A 17,061-nucleotide genomic window follows, 5' to 3' on the forward strand; every position below is an offset into this window, starting at 1 on the left:
CTCCAAAAGTCTTTATAACAAGATTGTAATTTATAACTAAAATAATTAAAAACAAAAGTTTAAAAAAGAATCCGCAAAAATGAAAAGTATTGGAACTAAACTATAACTAACTGAAGAGTCGCTGTAACTAAATTTTAATTGAACGAACTTATTAAAAGTAATCGGACATAGAAACAGTGAGAACAATTAAAAATACAAATGATAAAAAAAACTTAAACGCTTAACTTTTTTATTCTTATTCACATTTTGGTCATAAATATTAAATGCTGAATGCATACTCATTTAAGATTTTAAGTATGATTAAATCATGATATTTAATCTTTATCATAACTATTAGTTAGCCGTTGAGTAATTTCTAAAATTTGTATAAGAGTTTAGCATTGAAATATTTTAAGTACATAACTTTTAAGTCCGAAATATAAACTGTATAATGATTGTTATCTTATGGTATCATATGGCATATGTTTTATGTTTTTTAACTTAACACTAGTTAATCATGATCTAGATGAACATTTAGGGAGAAATTTTATCTGCACATTCTGCAAAAATCGGAAAATATTTAACTTTCAGTGTAGAATATTTTAACCTCAACCCAATAAAATTTTATGTCCATACGACAAGACATCTCGTCATTAGTGTACAACGAAAATATGTCGTTCGCTTTAGTGAAAATTGAAAAACACTGTTTTAATGTTTCTTAAACCAAAAAGTTTCGATTCACAACTCATTTTGGCCTTTCCTGAAACTTTTTATGTTTTTGAGATTGCTGGTTTTGCAGCATTGCAACACAAAATTACAATATACAAATCTGTATAAAAGAAACTCATTTTTATTCAATAAAAACTTATAAAAAAGCATATTTAAACCCAACTCCGTAATGAATCATAGTCATTTTCGGATAAAGTCCATGGAATAAATACGCATATAGTCAACAATAAATGAACTCCAAAATCAACAAAATGCTCACGATGTGTACAAAATATAACAGGCTGAATAAAATGAAACCATATTGTGATGAATGTAGAAAGAAATCTCTGGATGTTTTCTTCTCGCTCCCACCATAAGCACTGCTGCCCTCCTGTAACAAAAAAGTAAACTAAATTAGAAACTTAGAGGTAGAATTAGCTCATTTGACATATTTACATTATCAATTGAAGCCCTCACAACGACAGGTCTCATTTTATTTGATATCTACGTTTGTCAAAAGAATAAAATTAATTTTGCTTAACTTCTGACTTCAGACAAATTTTGAAGGTTGAATATGAATTCTGATTCATTTCATACTTCACTTGAAATATAGATGGCAGTAGTGTAGTGTTAAAATACATAAATCTTAAAATTCGTCTAGCATCACAAATGTTCATTATAATGTTTCTGTAAGAATACGTTTATACTATTTTTCTTTCTTTTTCTTTCACTTTGTTTCTCTATTCTTAAAAATTTATTTTGTCTAACTTATAAACGACTTTCTATGCTATCTATTTAATATAACAACTTTCGTGTAGCGTAATTATTTTGTCGGTGTTTATTTATAAAAATTACTTTAAATGAGAAATTTAAATTTTTAATTTACTTATTTATTTATTTTTTTAATTTATGACAGCCATTCACACCAGATGAATTTCAATTAAATTCGATTGTACGCTCACAACAGCAGTATAATAGTTTCCTTTTCTGAGAAACCCTGAAAGAACTTAAAAAAATAAAATAAAATAAATAAAAAAATTAGAAAAAAAAAGTTTTTTAATATATAGCAGATCATATAGCATTTTCAATTTATGAATTTTCTCTGTACTCATGCTTAAACAATTTAGAAAAAGTACAAAGAATAAAACGTAAACAAAAACACTTCGAAAATAATAACTATAAAACTATTTTAACGAACAGAGCTGAAACTAACACTTTCTCTACTAGATGGCAGCAGTAGAAAAAATACTCATTTTATTACCGACCACTAACTACTGGTAAAGCCTTCTTAACTGGTTAAAAACCTTGACCCGCGTTTATATGAAAGGAGTTGAATATTTAATGTTTGTTGATACATCAGCGAAAGTCAGCCATCCGTTCAGCTGGATTATGGGTCTATAAAATTTGTATTCATTCATGGTAAAGAAAGTAAACGAATAGCTTTTATGAATAGAATAGTGTTTCAATAAAATGTTTACGTTAAAGATCATTAATTAAATAGGAACCTTTTTTTTTCTGTTTATTGAATTGGAACATTTGGCTCGTTTTTCCCTATAGTTGAGATCTAATTTTATTTTAAAGATATTTGTTTATAGATTGATTTGTTTTATGGGAAATAGAATTTATTGAATAATATAAGGATAAATGATAATAATAAATAATAATAATAAATGAATAAATAAATAATAATAATAATAATAAATAAAATAATAATAATAATAATAATAAATAAATAAAATAATAATAATAAGTAAATAAATAAAATAATAATAATAAGTAAATAAATAATGATGGCGCATAGTTTCCTTCAGATATAGTTATAGTATCCCCAAAAATATCTTAATTGCATACTTTTATTCGAAACCTGCTTTTATTTTCCAATACTTTTACTTTCTAACACAGAAACAAATACTTTGGATTTAGGACCTTAATTCAGATCTAAAAATTCCTCATCAAATTGAAAAAAAAAGAAAAAAAATCGCTCTTTAAAGAAGCCCATTTTTAAATTAAAAAAAAGAAAAAATATGAAGTATTTTTACCTTAAATTTTTTATTTTATATGAGAGCATTGAAAAATTGTTAAAAATAATGCTAATACGTTAGGGAATATGGTGGGAATGTTTAGGGGGGGATGGAGATAATATTAGGAGTTTGGAAGTCATTTCCCGAAAGATTGGCGTTTTAAAATTTTTTTAGGCTTCACCTGATCCTCGTAATATTATTTATTTACTTATTTACTTTTTTATGGAAAGGAGTAAAACAATAAGAAATTGCAAAAATGCTGTTTCAAAATTATAAAGTTTACCATTATCGATTGACAATATAATTTTTTGCGAAACTTTAATTATACAAGCAGTATTATTTATAAAAGTAAGGGCAAGCTTCAGATGCTGTCAGATTTAAAAATAAATTATTAAAATTAGATCTTCTAAGTATTTCGTGTCTCAAAACTCTTGAAATTTAGTTTATAGTCTTAATATAATTTTTCTCCTCCATTTTTAAGGTCATTCAAACTGAATTTTAAAGGAATCAACAAAACCAGGCTGTCTAGAAAAGAGCTTGTTTCTCCATCAAAATTTATTTATCTACAACAAAATATTTTGTTATGGAGCTTAATGCTCTGCAAAGTATATTAACTGAAAAGTACTTGGAATTATTTGCTAGTCAAGTTTTCATTTGTTGTGAAATAAAATCATGAAAGTATTATTTATCCCCCAACGAAGACATTTTAAATTGGATATAATTTTTTTTTATTATTATACGACTCTATTGTCTATATCTTTAATAATACGGCCTCAGGTTTGATAAATTATTCAGCTTCATACGTTTTGCCAATGCATTTTTTTTTTTTGGAACATAGTATTTTTATGAAGAAAAAAAACTTTTTCAAAGAGAGAAAGAGAGGCATATAGAATGATAAATGCTTTAAAAGTCAGACTTTATTAATTATTTAATCAATTACAAATAGTATAAATCATTAGAAAACGTCTAACGGAACTTACACTAGTAATGCATTCGTTGCTTATCAATAAACTGATAAGGGAATAAATTTTTTTTAAAAAAACTTAATATTGTATGAATTAAGAAACCACAAATATGAAAAAAATCTGCTCCATTGCATCATGAAACGTTTTCTAAAACTTGCCAAATTTTGCATTTATTCACTTTAAATGTATTTGCGATTTCCTGTGCAAATATTAGAACTGTATAAAAATGAAATCTAAAATATGTCTAAGCAAAATTTGAGATCGGATTTTTGAAAATTCCTTATTGATGTCCTCTATGAGTCTTAAACTAAGGAAGTTCAACTATCACAAGGCCAAAATATTTAAGAACATCATTAACATGCTCATATTTAGGTAACAGGTCACAAACCGGTTGGTGTAACAACATAGAATGATTAGAAAATTGTACCAACATTAACTCGCCAACATGATATTATCATCTTCAATGCCCATTGCGATTAAGAAATAATCTTACTACGCTAGAAATTTAGTGACGAGAACTTGTTTTCTTATCTTTGATGTGTCTTGTTTCGGCGAATAAAAATGAAATAAAATAAAAATAAATTAACAATACAATATGATAAAATGATATTCCGGATGTCTGTGTTCCATCTTTTAACACGCTTTTATTTTCCGTCATGCCTTCCTGCCCCTGAAGAAGAAGATATAAATCTGAATAACATTCCTAGTATTCTACAACCATTGAGAAAATAATCGTCATACCGTTTGCCGGTTTCTATTCGCGGCGGCGCTTTATATTATATCAATTTTATTTGAAGTTTCTGTCTATGTGCGGTAAACTTTCTTTATATTTCAAAATGGCATTTTACAGGATTATCATACAATCGATGTTTAGAAAAAATAACATAAATAAGCCTATTTGATACTTAGCTTATTGAGGAGGAGGCAATAAACAAGAAAAGAAAATGCTCGAGATGCTTATTGATTTTTGTTATTATTATTATTAATAATAATATTTATTTATTTGTTTGTATTATTATTCGGTTTGCAAAAAAGCAAAGCAAGTATAACATTTAATAAACATTAATTTCGCCATCACTTTTTATTCCATTCTTTCCTTAATTATTGAATTGATATAGGCAGGTATAGAATTATTGATTCAAATTAAATTGTTCGATTGCAAAAGTACATTAAAGCAAATAGTGATAAGTATCTTTTATACTTTTTGGCGGTATCTACTTGAGGCGGCGCTTTAGTTTATGTAAATTTTATTTTAAATTTCTGTATATGTACGGTAAACTTTCTTTATATTTCAAAATGGCACTTTACTAGATCATCATACAATCAATGTTTAGGAAAAATAACATAAATAAGCCTATTTGATACTTAGCTTATTGAGGAGGAGGCAATAAACAAGAAAAAAAATGCTCGAGATGCTTATTGATTTTTGTTATTATTATTACTAATAATAATATTTATTTATTTATTTGTATTATTATTCGGTTTGCAAAAAAGCAGAGCAAGTATAACATTTAATAAACATTAATTATTAATTAATTTAATAAACATTAATTAACATCACTTTTTATTCTATTTTTTCCTTAGTTATTGAATTGATATAGACAGGTATAGAATTATTGTTTCAAGTTAAATTTTTCGATTGCATAAGTACATTAAAGCAAATAATGATAAGTACCTTCTATACCTTTGGCCGGTATCTGCTTAAGGCGGCGCTTAAGTTTATGTAAACTTTATTTTAAATTTCTGCATATGTGAGGTAAACTTTCTTTCTATTTCAAAATGGCATTTTATAAAATTATCATACAATCTATGATTATTGAGGAGGAGGCAATATACAAAAAAATAAGGCTTCTTGCTTATTAATTTTTTGATTATTATTCTTTGATACTTATTTATTGATTTATTTCTTCTTTGTATTGTTATTTGATTTGTAACAAAGCAAGGCAAGTGCAACATTTAGTAACATTATTTCGCTGTCACTTTTTATTCTATTTTTTCCTCTTAAATATCGATGTAAGCAGATATAGAAATACTATTTCAAACTAAACTTTTCGATTGTAAAAGCAATGTAAAGCAAATATATACATAAATTTTATTTGACGTTTCTCTATAAGTACGGTAAAATTTCTTTGTATTTCAATCAAAATGGCATTTTACAAGATTTCCATACAATCTGTGTTAAGAATAACTGTCATAAATAAGCCTATTTGATACTTTAGCTTATTGAGGAGAAGAAAAGACAATGTACAAAAAAAAAATGTTTCTGGTGTTTATTGAATTTTCTTCGTATTATATTTTGATGCTTATTGTTTTATTTATTTTTATATTGTTATTTTATTTGTTATAAAACAGGACAAGTATAACAATTAGTATTATTAATTTCGCCATCCCTTTTTTATTATATTTTTTTCTTAGTTACCAAACTGATGTAGGCAGGTTAAAAGTTATTGTTTTAAATTGAACTTTTCGATTGCAGAAATATTAGAAAGCAAATAAAGATAAATATTGTCTATACCATTTGCCGGTTTCTATTTGAAGAGGTATTTAAGTTAATAGCAATTTTATTTAAAGCTTCTCTATAAGTACGGTAAACTTTCTTTATATTTTAAAATGGTATTTTACAAGATTTCCATACAATCGATAATTAGAACCGCTGTTACAATTAAGCCTGTTTGATATTTAGCTAATTGAAGAGAAGGACATAATTTTTTTTGACGTTTATTTATTTATTTCCTATATTTTTATATTATTTGTAACAAAGCAGAACAAGCAAAACATTTCGTAAAATGTTTCGTAACTTTGCCATTTCCTTTTTTTTCCTTAATTATCAAATTGATGTAGGTAGATACGGACTCATATTAAATTTTTCAATTGTTAACTATGTACAATAAAGCAAATAGAGATAAGTATATTCCATACCGTTTACTCGTTTTTATTTGAAGAATAGAGAGAAGTATACTCCATACCGCTTACTGGTTTTTATTTGAAGCGGCGTTTTAGTTGATATCAATTTTATTTAACGATGTACAATAAAGCAAATAGAGATAAGTATATTCCATACCGTTTACTGGTTTTTATTTGAAGAATAGAGAGAAGTATATTCCATACCGTTTACTGGTTTTTATTTGAAGAATGGAAAGAAGAATATTCCATACCGTTTACTGGTTTTTATTTGAAGCGGCTCTTTAGTTGATATCAATTTTGTTTGAAATTTCTCTATAAGAGCGATAAACTTTCTTTATATTTCAAAATGGCATTTTACAAGATTTCCATACAATCGAGGTGTAAGAAAATGGACATAAATAAGCCTATTTAGTATAGCTTATTGAGAAGATATACAAAAAAAATTGCTTTTGACGATTTTTGCATTGTTATTTTATTCATAAAAACGCAGAGAAAAGAATCTATCAACTTCAATTTCGCCATTAATCTTAATTTCATTTTTTCCCTCAGTTATTGATCATTAGTCACTTATCATTGTTTCACATTAAGCTTTTCGATTATAAAAATCAAATCAAATCAATCTAAGTCGATCAAATACAAATATGTCAAATCAAATTCGATCAAATGCAAATATGTGCAAACAATATCGATCTCAGATTTTTATTTAAACCAATTGTTTAGTTTATTTAATATTAAGTGTTTGTATATGTGAAGTAAAAATTATTTATAAATTTCTAAATAACATTTTACAAGATTAGAAAACAAGTATAAAATGACGAATAAAAATTAAATTACTAAGCTTCTTTGATGCAATATATTGAGTTAGCGGAGGCGATAATTGCAGTAAAGATTGTAACAATATTATTAGCTAATTATACATTGCAATAATATATTAATAGAGATTATAATAATTATAATAATATAGTATTATTATTTAATTCATAATAAATCAGAGCAGTGGAAGCTTTAGCAATAAATAAACTGGTATAAATTCATCATTGTTTTATATTTAATTGAAATATTATTAATAAAAATTAAACCAAAGAGGGCTTTACTATAAGAAATTTCCTATCAAATTACGGTAAAAACATCAGGAACTTAGCGTGCCGGTACGTTTTACTATAAAATCCATTTTTACTGGAACATGTTACGGAACAAAAAGTTTAATATACCGTAATTTTTACAGTAATAATTACAATAAAATCACTAAATCACTCTAATTAAATAATTACCGTTGAAAAATTAAGGTGCGGTAAAAAGGATTTTTTAATCTGTTAGCGGATTAAGTACCGGCACTCAAAGTGCCGGTACTTAATACCGTAATTTGATTTGGTTGGAATTTTTTTTACAGTATATGCTAGCTTCTGATGAATTTATACAAATTTGCAATATATTAATCGAAAGAAGAAAAGAAAGAAAACACTAAAACTCTAAAATACACATGATTTAGGCAAAAAAATAAAAAAGTGCTTAGGTACCAAACTTGGCATACTGGAGAACTATATTGAAAAGGCAACCTAACAGCAATTGTCATACGGAGTAAGGTGTGCGAAGTAAGGTGTCATATAAAGTGCCATACGAAGTAAGGTGGAGAATACTGAAAGAGCTATTGATAAGACTCGGACCGGCTAGTGGTCATTGCTCAAGTTGCTTTTGTTTTTATTGTTACTGAATAACGACACACATTTAAATGTTTAAAAATATCGAACTATAACAATTGTTAATAGATTAGATTTTAGATGTTTAAGCACTCAACGGAGCGAAGGTAAGTAACTACATTTTAAAAGGTTTGACTAAAGAATCCAAAAGGAGTTAAATGGAAAACGTTGAAAATAGTAGCTCTACACAATTTGCCGTAATTACTTTTCCAAAGGTGATGATTCCTTTAGAAATTTTCCGAATATCCAATAGATAATAAAAAATCTCAGAATCATCTTATTGCCAGCATTGAAATTGAGTCGTTTTCACATAAAACGTTCCACTGGAAAATTTGATAATGTGGCGCCATCATTATATTGCCCCAAGTTATTAAAATAAATATGCATTATAATTGCACTTTTGAAAATAATGTTAATCAAAATAAAAAGATAGATATAATTTATCATGTTCAAAAGTCGTTTAAAAAACCCACTTTTAGCATTTTAGATGGTTAGTTAAAGATAAGAGAATTTTTTATGAAATAAGTAATTATGATTGATAATAATAATAAAAACATCAGTGTTACACCCATACTCTTAAGAAAAATAAAACTCTATAATTATCTAGTATTACACCCAGCGATCTGAATTTACTTTCGATTGTTTTACTGCCAATTAATTTTACTCTTAACTCATCTCAAAGTATTCACGCAATTTTCATTCAAGAATACGAACAAGAAATTACGACAAACTATTCAACAGGTATTTGAGAGTCACTTAACTTTCATTTCATTTGTTTTCAATTTGAATTTTCATTTTCGACATAACCTGCGGCGACTTTTTGGCGATATTCCAAGATTTAAAATCTGGTTTTCCTTTTCTCACTGTTGAGAAGTAATTTTTTTTTCAAGGTGAAGAATCAATTACTATTTATATTTTTACCTCCTTACTAATTACTCATTGAAACGTGAAAGGATTGTTTAATTTATCACATCTAAGAATTTTCTCACGGTCTACAAATAGTATCTCATATATGCTTGGGTGCCCAAGGATAATGTTTGTCCATTTAACTGTTTTGCTCTTCTTTTAATATCCATTCAATGTCCATTAAACTGGTCTTATAAGTCGAACTTGGTATCAAAAAGAATGCACTGATTCATACAAATTCAATAAAATTTAAAAATTTGTTTTTACGAACTGCTATTTATTATATTCAATTTTATTATTCATCAATAGAGCCTGGTAAAAAAAAAGAATGCCCTCATTCAGGCAAATTGAAACAAATTTAACAATTATTCTGAAACAACTGCTTCGCTAATTATTATTCCAATATTGTTACTTAATAGAGCTTTATGGGAAAAATAATGCACTGATTCAGTCAAACTCAAACAAATTTAACTATTAGTCATGAACAACTGCTTAGTTATTTATTATATATCATTTATTACTCATTAATGGAGCTTGAAGTAAAAAAAAAGAAAAATAATACACTGATTCAGCCAAATATAATGAAATATTAACATTTAAATATGAACAACTGCTTTGTGAATTATTATACTCAACTTTCTTCCTTGTGAATAGAGTTTGATGAAAAAAAAGAATACACTGATTCTGCCAAATTTAATCAAGTTTAACATTTATTCATGAACAACTGTTTTGATATTTATTTTATTAAATGTTCTTACTTATTAATAGAGCGTGTTAAAAAAAGAACGCATTGAAAATTTGCCTTAAAATTTTATCCCACATATTCCTAAATCCAATAAGACAAGATAGCTTTCAATCAAATTCAACTAAATGTCACAATTATTAATGAAGAACTGTTTCTTTCATTCAGTTTTATTACTTATACTATTGTTGAACTTGATATAAAAAAAAACACACACCGAAACGTTGCTTTTAAATTTTACTGTAGCTTCTTTTTTCCAAAAAGACTAGACAGCTGCTCTGCTAAATGCAACTAAATTTAAGAATTATTTACTGTTAAATTTAGTTTCAACTGTTCTTCTGATGATTCCATGATATTACTCATTAATAGAGCATAATAGAAAAAAGAAAACACTGTTTTTTAAATTTTTACCTTCAGCTTTTTTTATCCAACAAGATAAGACAGCTATTCAATCAAATTCTACCTAACTTAACAATTATAATTCATATGAATTTAAATTTTACTATATACTAAATTAAGCATAAGCACTTCCCTAAAACATCATTTGTTGAAACTTCTCCCAGATAGAAAATAGTACAAAGAAAAATAGTCCAATAATAGAAACTATCATACATTTAACCTTATTTTATTTTTAAATCTTTAACCGAAAATTTTACTGTAGCTTCCTCTATCCAACAAGACTAGACAACTGTTTAGTCAAATTCAACTAAATATAACAATTATTCTTTTTTAAATTTCGTTTTACACTTTATTCAGTTTTATTACTCATAAGTAGAGCGTGATAGAAAAACGAAAACACTCTTCTTAAAATTTACCCAGCAACTTCCTTTAACCAACAAGATAGACAGCTATTTAGACAAAATCAACTGAATTTAACTATTATAACAGATCCGATTATAATGTCTGCTACAGTACTAAATTAAATATAAACACTTTTCTAATTGAACATTACTTGTTGATACTGCTCCCAAATAGAAGTTAGTACAAAAAATAGTCCTATGATCAAAAATTAACCGCTCATTTATTTGACCTTATTTACTCCCCATCAACCGAAAGCAGGTCATCAATATATTCCTTGAAAAGCTTAATGAAGTATTACATCTAATTCTTTGTGCTTAAATTATTAGGAGGACCCGAAAATAATGTCGTTTCGGTTGAATATGATATTTGTTAACAAGATTTTATTTTTAATCAAAAGCGTCGCTAGCAACAACCTTTCAATGTCGGATAGAAAATGAATCGAAATGAATCGAGGAAAAAAATGAATTGATTATTAAGACTAACCAATTTTTTATCAAGAATCTATTTTTAATCAATAATGTATTCACCCTCGTTAGCAACAACCTTTCAATGCCGGATCGAAAACGAATCGAAATGGATTGAAAAAAATGAATTGATTCCTGAGAATTACGAATTTGCTATCAAGATTCTATTTTTTAACAAGAATGTATTCACCCTCGTTAGTAACAACTTTCCAATACCGGATCGAAAATGAATCGAAATGGATCGAAAAAAAAATGAATTGATTATTAAGACTAACGAATTTGTTATCAAGATTCTATTCTTAATCAATAATGTATTCACCCTCGTTAGCAACAACCTTTTAATGCCGGATCGAAAACGAATCGAAATGGATTGAAAAAAAATGAATTGATTCCTGAGAATAACGAATTTGCTATCAAGATTTTATTTTTTAACAAAAATGTATTCACCCTCGTCAGCAACAACTTTCCAATACCGGATCGAAAATGAATCGAAATGGATCGAAAAAAATGAATTGATTCGTGAGAATAACGAATTTGTAATCAAGATTTTATTTTTAATCAATAATGTATTCACCCTCGTTAGCAACAACCTTTCAATGTCAGATCGAAAACGAATCGAAATGGATCGAAAAAAATGAATTGATTCTTGAGAATAACGAATTTGTTATCAAGATTTTATTTTTAATCAATAATGTATTCACCCTCGTTAACAACAACCTTTCAATGCCGGATCCAAAATGAATCGAAATGGTATCAAAAGAATGAATTGGTTTTTAAGACTAACGAATATTTAATACACCGAAACGACATTACGTTCCTGTCCCCCTAACATCATCAAAAAATTCTTAATAATGATTTTGAAAAGCATTTTATACAATTATTTAAATTTGGCACCAAATTTTTAGTTGCCTTAGTACTATTTTAAATCGAATTCTAACAAATAATAAATAAACAAAGCATTTACCTTCATTTGCCTTATCCAAAATTTCTTCTGAAGTGTTCTCAGAAACGTCCTCTTTACCCTTACCATATTTCCATTTATAAATTACACCCAGCAAAAACAAGGGCAATAACAAAAATGTATAAGACACACACAGATAGCTAAGTATTTCATTTTCTTCTAAGGAACTTTCACACAACAACAGTTGTAGTCTAACCACTTGAGAAGGCCTTTCAGCGGGTGATGAAATCCAATAACTGAATGAAGAGTTACCACTTTTAGTCGCAAGATCAGTATAAAATGTTTTACTATCACCATCATGCATGAAGTAGCTCCGGCACAAAATGAGAATCGTAACATATGATGCAGAAAAATAAACAAAGGCTTTATGTTTGATGAAGGATAAAATGTAATTGTTGCTCTTTATTCTTAGTGAGTATATGTATTCTAATATCCAATTTATAAAAATTAAGTTATGGAGAGCAACTGCTATCATACAAACAAATTTTTGGGCCATACATAAATACCCACTGTCCAATACAGAACTGACTAAATCAGAACTAACAAGGAGAAGGATTAAAGATTGTGGTAGTAGACCAAGAAGATATGTTATACCCGCAAGGGCAAAGCACCGCTTTTGGCAATCTTGGACAATGTTTCGTTTGGAGATGGCACGTAGCTGTATCCACATACCGCAACATATCAGCACCAGGCGGAATATGGCTATACCTGTTGCTAAATGTGAGATCCAATCCATGTTGAGTTCATGCGTTAAGACATTTAACGTGATATCTAAAATAAAAATGAAATTATTTTAGAATGTATCTAAAATACTTTATAGAAACTACATGAGCAATGGAAAATGAAATATTTTAAATAACCTTTGATCTAATAATCGGATTATTATGTTCTAGGAATCAATCTCAATGGCTCGATGCTGTGAACTCAAATATGCTAAATCACAAGTACAGACGATATTTTAAGTTATAAAATCAGACACAAAAACGTACTTTCTCTGAGTAAACATACCTTTTTTAAACGGATTCAGATTTCTGACTCCAAAAAAATAGGGGGGTAACCGCAATCTGAGAAATATGGTCCCAATGGTTTGGTCAGGAGAGCGCTCCAAAGTTTGGACCCCTTAATCTTAATTTTATTTTTTTTTGTATTCGAAAATTTCGAAAATTTTCAAAGCGAATTGTAAAAATTTTGCACACAATTCTGAAATTCTGTTTTCCAAAGATAATTCCATGCAAAACTAGTTTTTAGTAAATATTTATTATATTATGTAATTATGTTATTTCATTTAATAACAGTTGAAATTTTGGGCATAGAATTTTTTGCATAATTTAAAAGAAGGAAATTTTGCATGGCAAAATACGAAGCTTGAGCAAAATTGCTCGAATAGTTCCTGAGAATATTAATTTTGAGTATCTGACTTATTTGAAATTCAATTTCTCAGGAATTATTCATCCGGTTTCGATCAAATTTTGTATTTTGCAATGTAAATTTACATTCTTTTAAATAATGCAAAAATTGTATACCATTCAATTCAAAATTTTGACGTCCATTATTGAATAAAATAATAAAAAATACTAAATATTTTTTTGCATGGAATTTTCTTTGTATAAATGAATTTTGTAATTGTACGCAAAAACTTTTGAATTCCTTTAAACATTTCTTGAGATATAGCAAAATACCCAGAAAGTAAAATAAAGTTACGGGGTACAAACTTTAAAGCTTTCTTCTGACCAAACCATCGGGACCATGTTTTCCAGATTGCTGATACTCCTTATATTTTCGAAGTCAAAAACCCGAATCCGTCGAAAAAAATGTTTTTTTTTTTAGAGAAAGTGCGTTTTTCTCCTGACTTTATAACTTTAAATATCGTCCTCACTGATTAATTATCATATTTAAGGTCACCCCCTTGAGTCATTAGGATTGAGTCCTAGAACGTGAAAATCCGATCATTAGATCAAAAATTATTCAGGGTGATACTGAATGAAGTAAAATAACAAAAAAAGTGTACTCAAATATAAATAACAAATAATGTAACAAAAGTATTTAATTACTAATGAAGTAAGTGTTTTATTTATGCTGCTCGAGTATTTTGCTTGACACTTATAAATTTTAGTGTTTAAAACCTTTATATACTATAAATTATTAACCTGAAAACATGAAAAAAATTGTGTCAATTTGAAAAGTTGAGAATCTTGAAGTTAAAACGTTTATCATTCCATTTCTATACAAGAGTAATAGAGATTTAGCGATAAATAGCTTTAGAACATACACGTACTATCCTGCAAGTTCACGTACGCTCTTATAAAATTGAGTACGCGTTGCTTTAAGAAATTCGATCATGAACGATTTTAAAATATACCTCCGTGAATATACGAGATGATGCTAAAAAGTGCTGAAAATAGAGATTTCGTACTTTAATAAAGCATCTCGAACGTTCGTGTACGCTACAATACATACTGGAACGTGCGTAATATTAAGTATGTTCTGAAGTAAGTGCGCAAGTCTGCGACCAGATTCTCCACTATTGCTCATCCTCAGTAACTTAAGAATATTCGTACGTGGATGCATAAATGGTTATTCGTCTAATATTGTTTAATCTCTATAATTAATGTTAATCATTCTTTTGAAATTTTTTATTCTACAAACTTAAAGTTATTAATTTAATGACGGTTTTATATTTTTATTTATTTTTTACAGTAGTTTTTGATTTGTAACAATCTCTAAAAAATTTTTAACTGTTTTTTAAAAATAATGCTTTATTATTTTTTTTACAAAATTCAATAAACATTATTAAAACATTTTCATTCTAAAAATGTTGATTTTGCCAGAATAATACAAATGGTTTTTTTACGCTTTGCATTCGTTTTGAATAATTTGTAACCCTTTTTCTAGTAGAACCTCATATAGTGATCATTTTTTTTCAAAACACTTGTTCCAATGAAAAAATTATCCTATTTAGTCACATTTTGCACTTTTATTTCCCGTTTAATATCATTGATAAGTAAGTAATGATCATGTAATAAAGTTAATATGTAAGAAAATTTAAAACACAATTCAAGTAAGTGCTACTTATTTGTATTTTATCGTCAATTTCCTATTATTTTAATGATTAAAAACATTTTCTGCTACAATTAAAAACCCCAAAACTCATGATGCATAAAAATTCAACCTTATTTTTAAACTGAACTGAACATAACTAAATCAATAACCCATAATAAGGAAAGGAATTACTTAATTTTTTTTTCTGTTATATTATTGGTAAAAGAAGTAACTTCCATTTTTTAATTTTTTAATCATTACAATGTTTAAGAAAATATATAAATCCTTCCTTGATTTTAGTTTCAGTGTCTAAGAAAATATCTAAATCATCCATTCTTTCATTTTCCTAATATTTTTATCAAAATACAAAAATCCCTTGATAAACATGAAAAATTGTGGTTTTTTCCGAATTCCATTGTTAAGCAACAAAGCAAACTCCCTTTAAGAGGTCACATGCAAAATAAAATCAACTAAAAAAAGAATAGAGTATCATAAAATATGTTTTTATTACTTAGACCTATGCCTTTCAAATGATTGATCTGGATGCAAAAATTGTGCAAGACAGTCATACAGTTATATGACTTTTATAGCCGTGTTTGGCTATTTATACCGCCTTTGAACTATAGCAATGTATTCTAACCCTATTTCGCTTTATTATAAGATAGATATAAAGTTTTATAGATCATTAAGTACTGGAAAAAAGCTTATTGTTTGAAGAAAGTTAAGATGAGTTTTTTGTTGTATGGTATTATAGAACTTTTATTTATTTTGCATAGTATGATAATTCGAGGAGTTTTGTAAAAGGTTTGTTGATTTAATCTTAAGTATTGGTATTGTATATGACTTTTTTGAAAGATTTTAAATTGATTGGAATGCATAAATCTTTTTTAAAAAGTTTAAAAAAAGTACCATCACGGATTTTAACACGTATTTTAATTTAGTAATTTTATTATTATGATTTTTTAAAAGTCGACACAAAATTATTTTGATTTAAAAAAAAACGTGATGAGCGAAATTGTTATCATTTTTTACCAGTTTTTGAAACATTTGAAATCAATTACACTAGCGAACAATTATTTTCTTTTGTTTTTTTTTGCATGGGAGTTTTTAACGGATCTTCTATATTTTAACGTAGCTGATTTCAAATCTGCAATCAATTTATTTTTCTCTCAAAAAATGGTAAATGCGGTGAAATCTGGTAATTTTATCATGATACCATAGAGCATGACATATGTCATGCTCTATGGTATCATGATAAAATTACCAGATTTCACCGCATTTACCATTTTTTGAGAGAAAAATAAATTGATATTAAAACCATTCATTCGGTTCAATTTACTTTTCAGTTATGTATTTTTCGCAAAATGTGAAGCAATAAGCGCTAGAATTTTTAAAAACCAAAATTTTCGATAAACCGCATAAAAAAATTACCAAATAAATTATTTAAAAACCGTATATTTCAGTTTTATTAACAGGATTTAAGTTCTTTTTTTACAGAAATGGCATTACCATATAGTGAGGTAATTTTACCAGAATTTTTTCTCCCTATAAAAATTTAAATTAAATCGCTAATAGGAAATGCGGATTTTATGCCCTCTGAATGTTAAAATTTACTTATCTTATATAATATAAATAATTTCAAGATCAAATGATGCCAAAATGTCAAGTTAGTTCAGAAAAAAGAATCATGACTAAGGAAAAAAAAATCCAAAAGTGACCTTTTCACTGCTTATTATATTCGACGCTTTCACAAAGCTTGAAACTTTTTGAATATAAGAAAATAAAGAGAGCAAAATCTGTTTGAAAAGATTTCTAAAGACAGTAATACGATCTTTTCTTTGTATCTACTGACTTAAGTCCACTAAGTTTTGTGT

The 17,061-nt window shown here is 27.1% G+C and overlaps 1 protein-coding gene across 2 annotated transcripts in view; it reads right to left on the reverse strand.

Moving 5' to 3' along the window:
* Positions 1 to 809: 809 nt before the first annotated feature.
* The window catches only part of LOC107440224 (uncharacterized), a 35,364-nt gene continuing 19,112 nt past the window's right edge, over positions 810 to 17,061 (reverse strand). For both annotated transcript variants that reach the window (XM_016053082.3, XM_016053083.4), the window contains 2 exons: positions 12,152 to 12,919; positions 810 to 1,078 (listed from right to left, as the gene is read on the reverse strand). In XM_016053082.3, coding sequence (XP_015908568.1) covers positions 861 to 1,078; positions 12,152 to 12,884 — 951 coding nt within the window. In that variant the 5' untranslated portion in view covers positions 12,885 to 12,919 and the 3' untranslated portion in view covers positions 810 to 860. The remainder of the gene's footprint in view (positions 1,079 to 12,151; positions 12,920 to 17,061) is intronic.

The sequence above is a fragment of the Parasteatoda tepidariorum genome, chromosome X2, assembly GCF_043381705.1.
Source record: "Parasteatoda tepidariorum isolate YZ-2023 chromosome X2, CAS_Ptep_4.0, whole genome shotgun sequence".
NCBI lineage: Eukaryota > Metazoa > Arthropoda > Arachnida > Araneae > Theridiidae > Parasteatoda > Parasteatoda tepidariorum.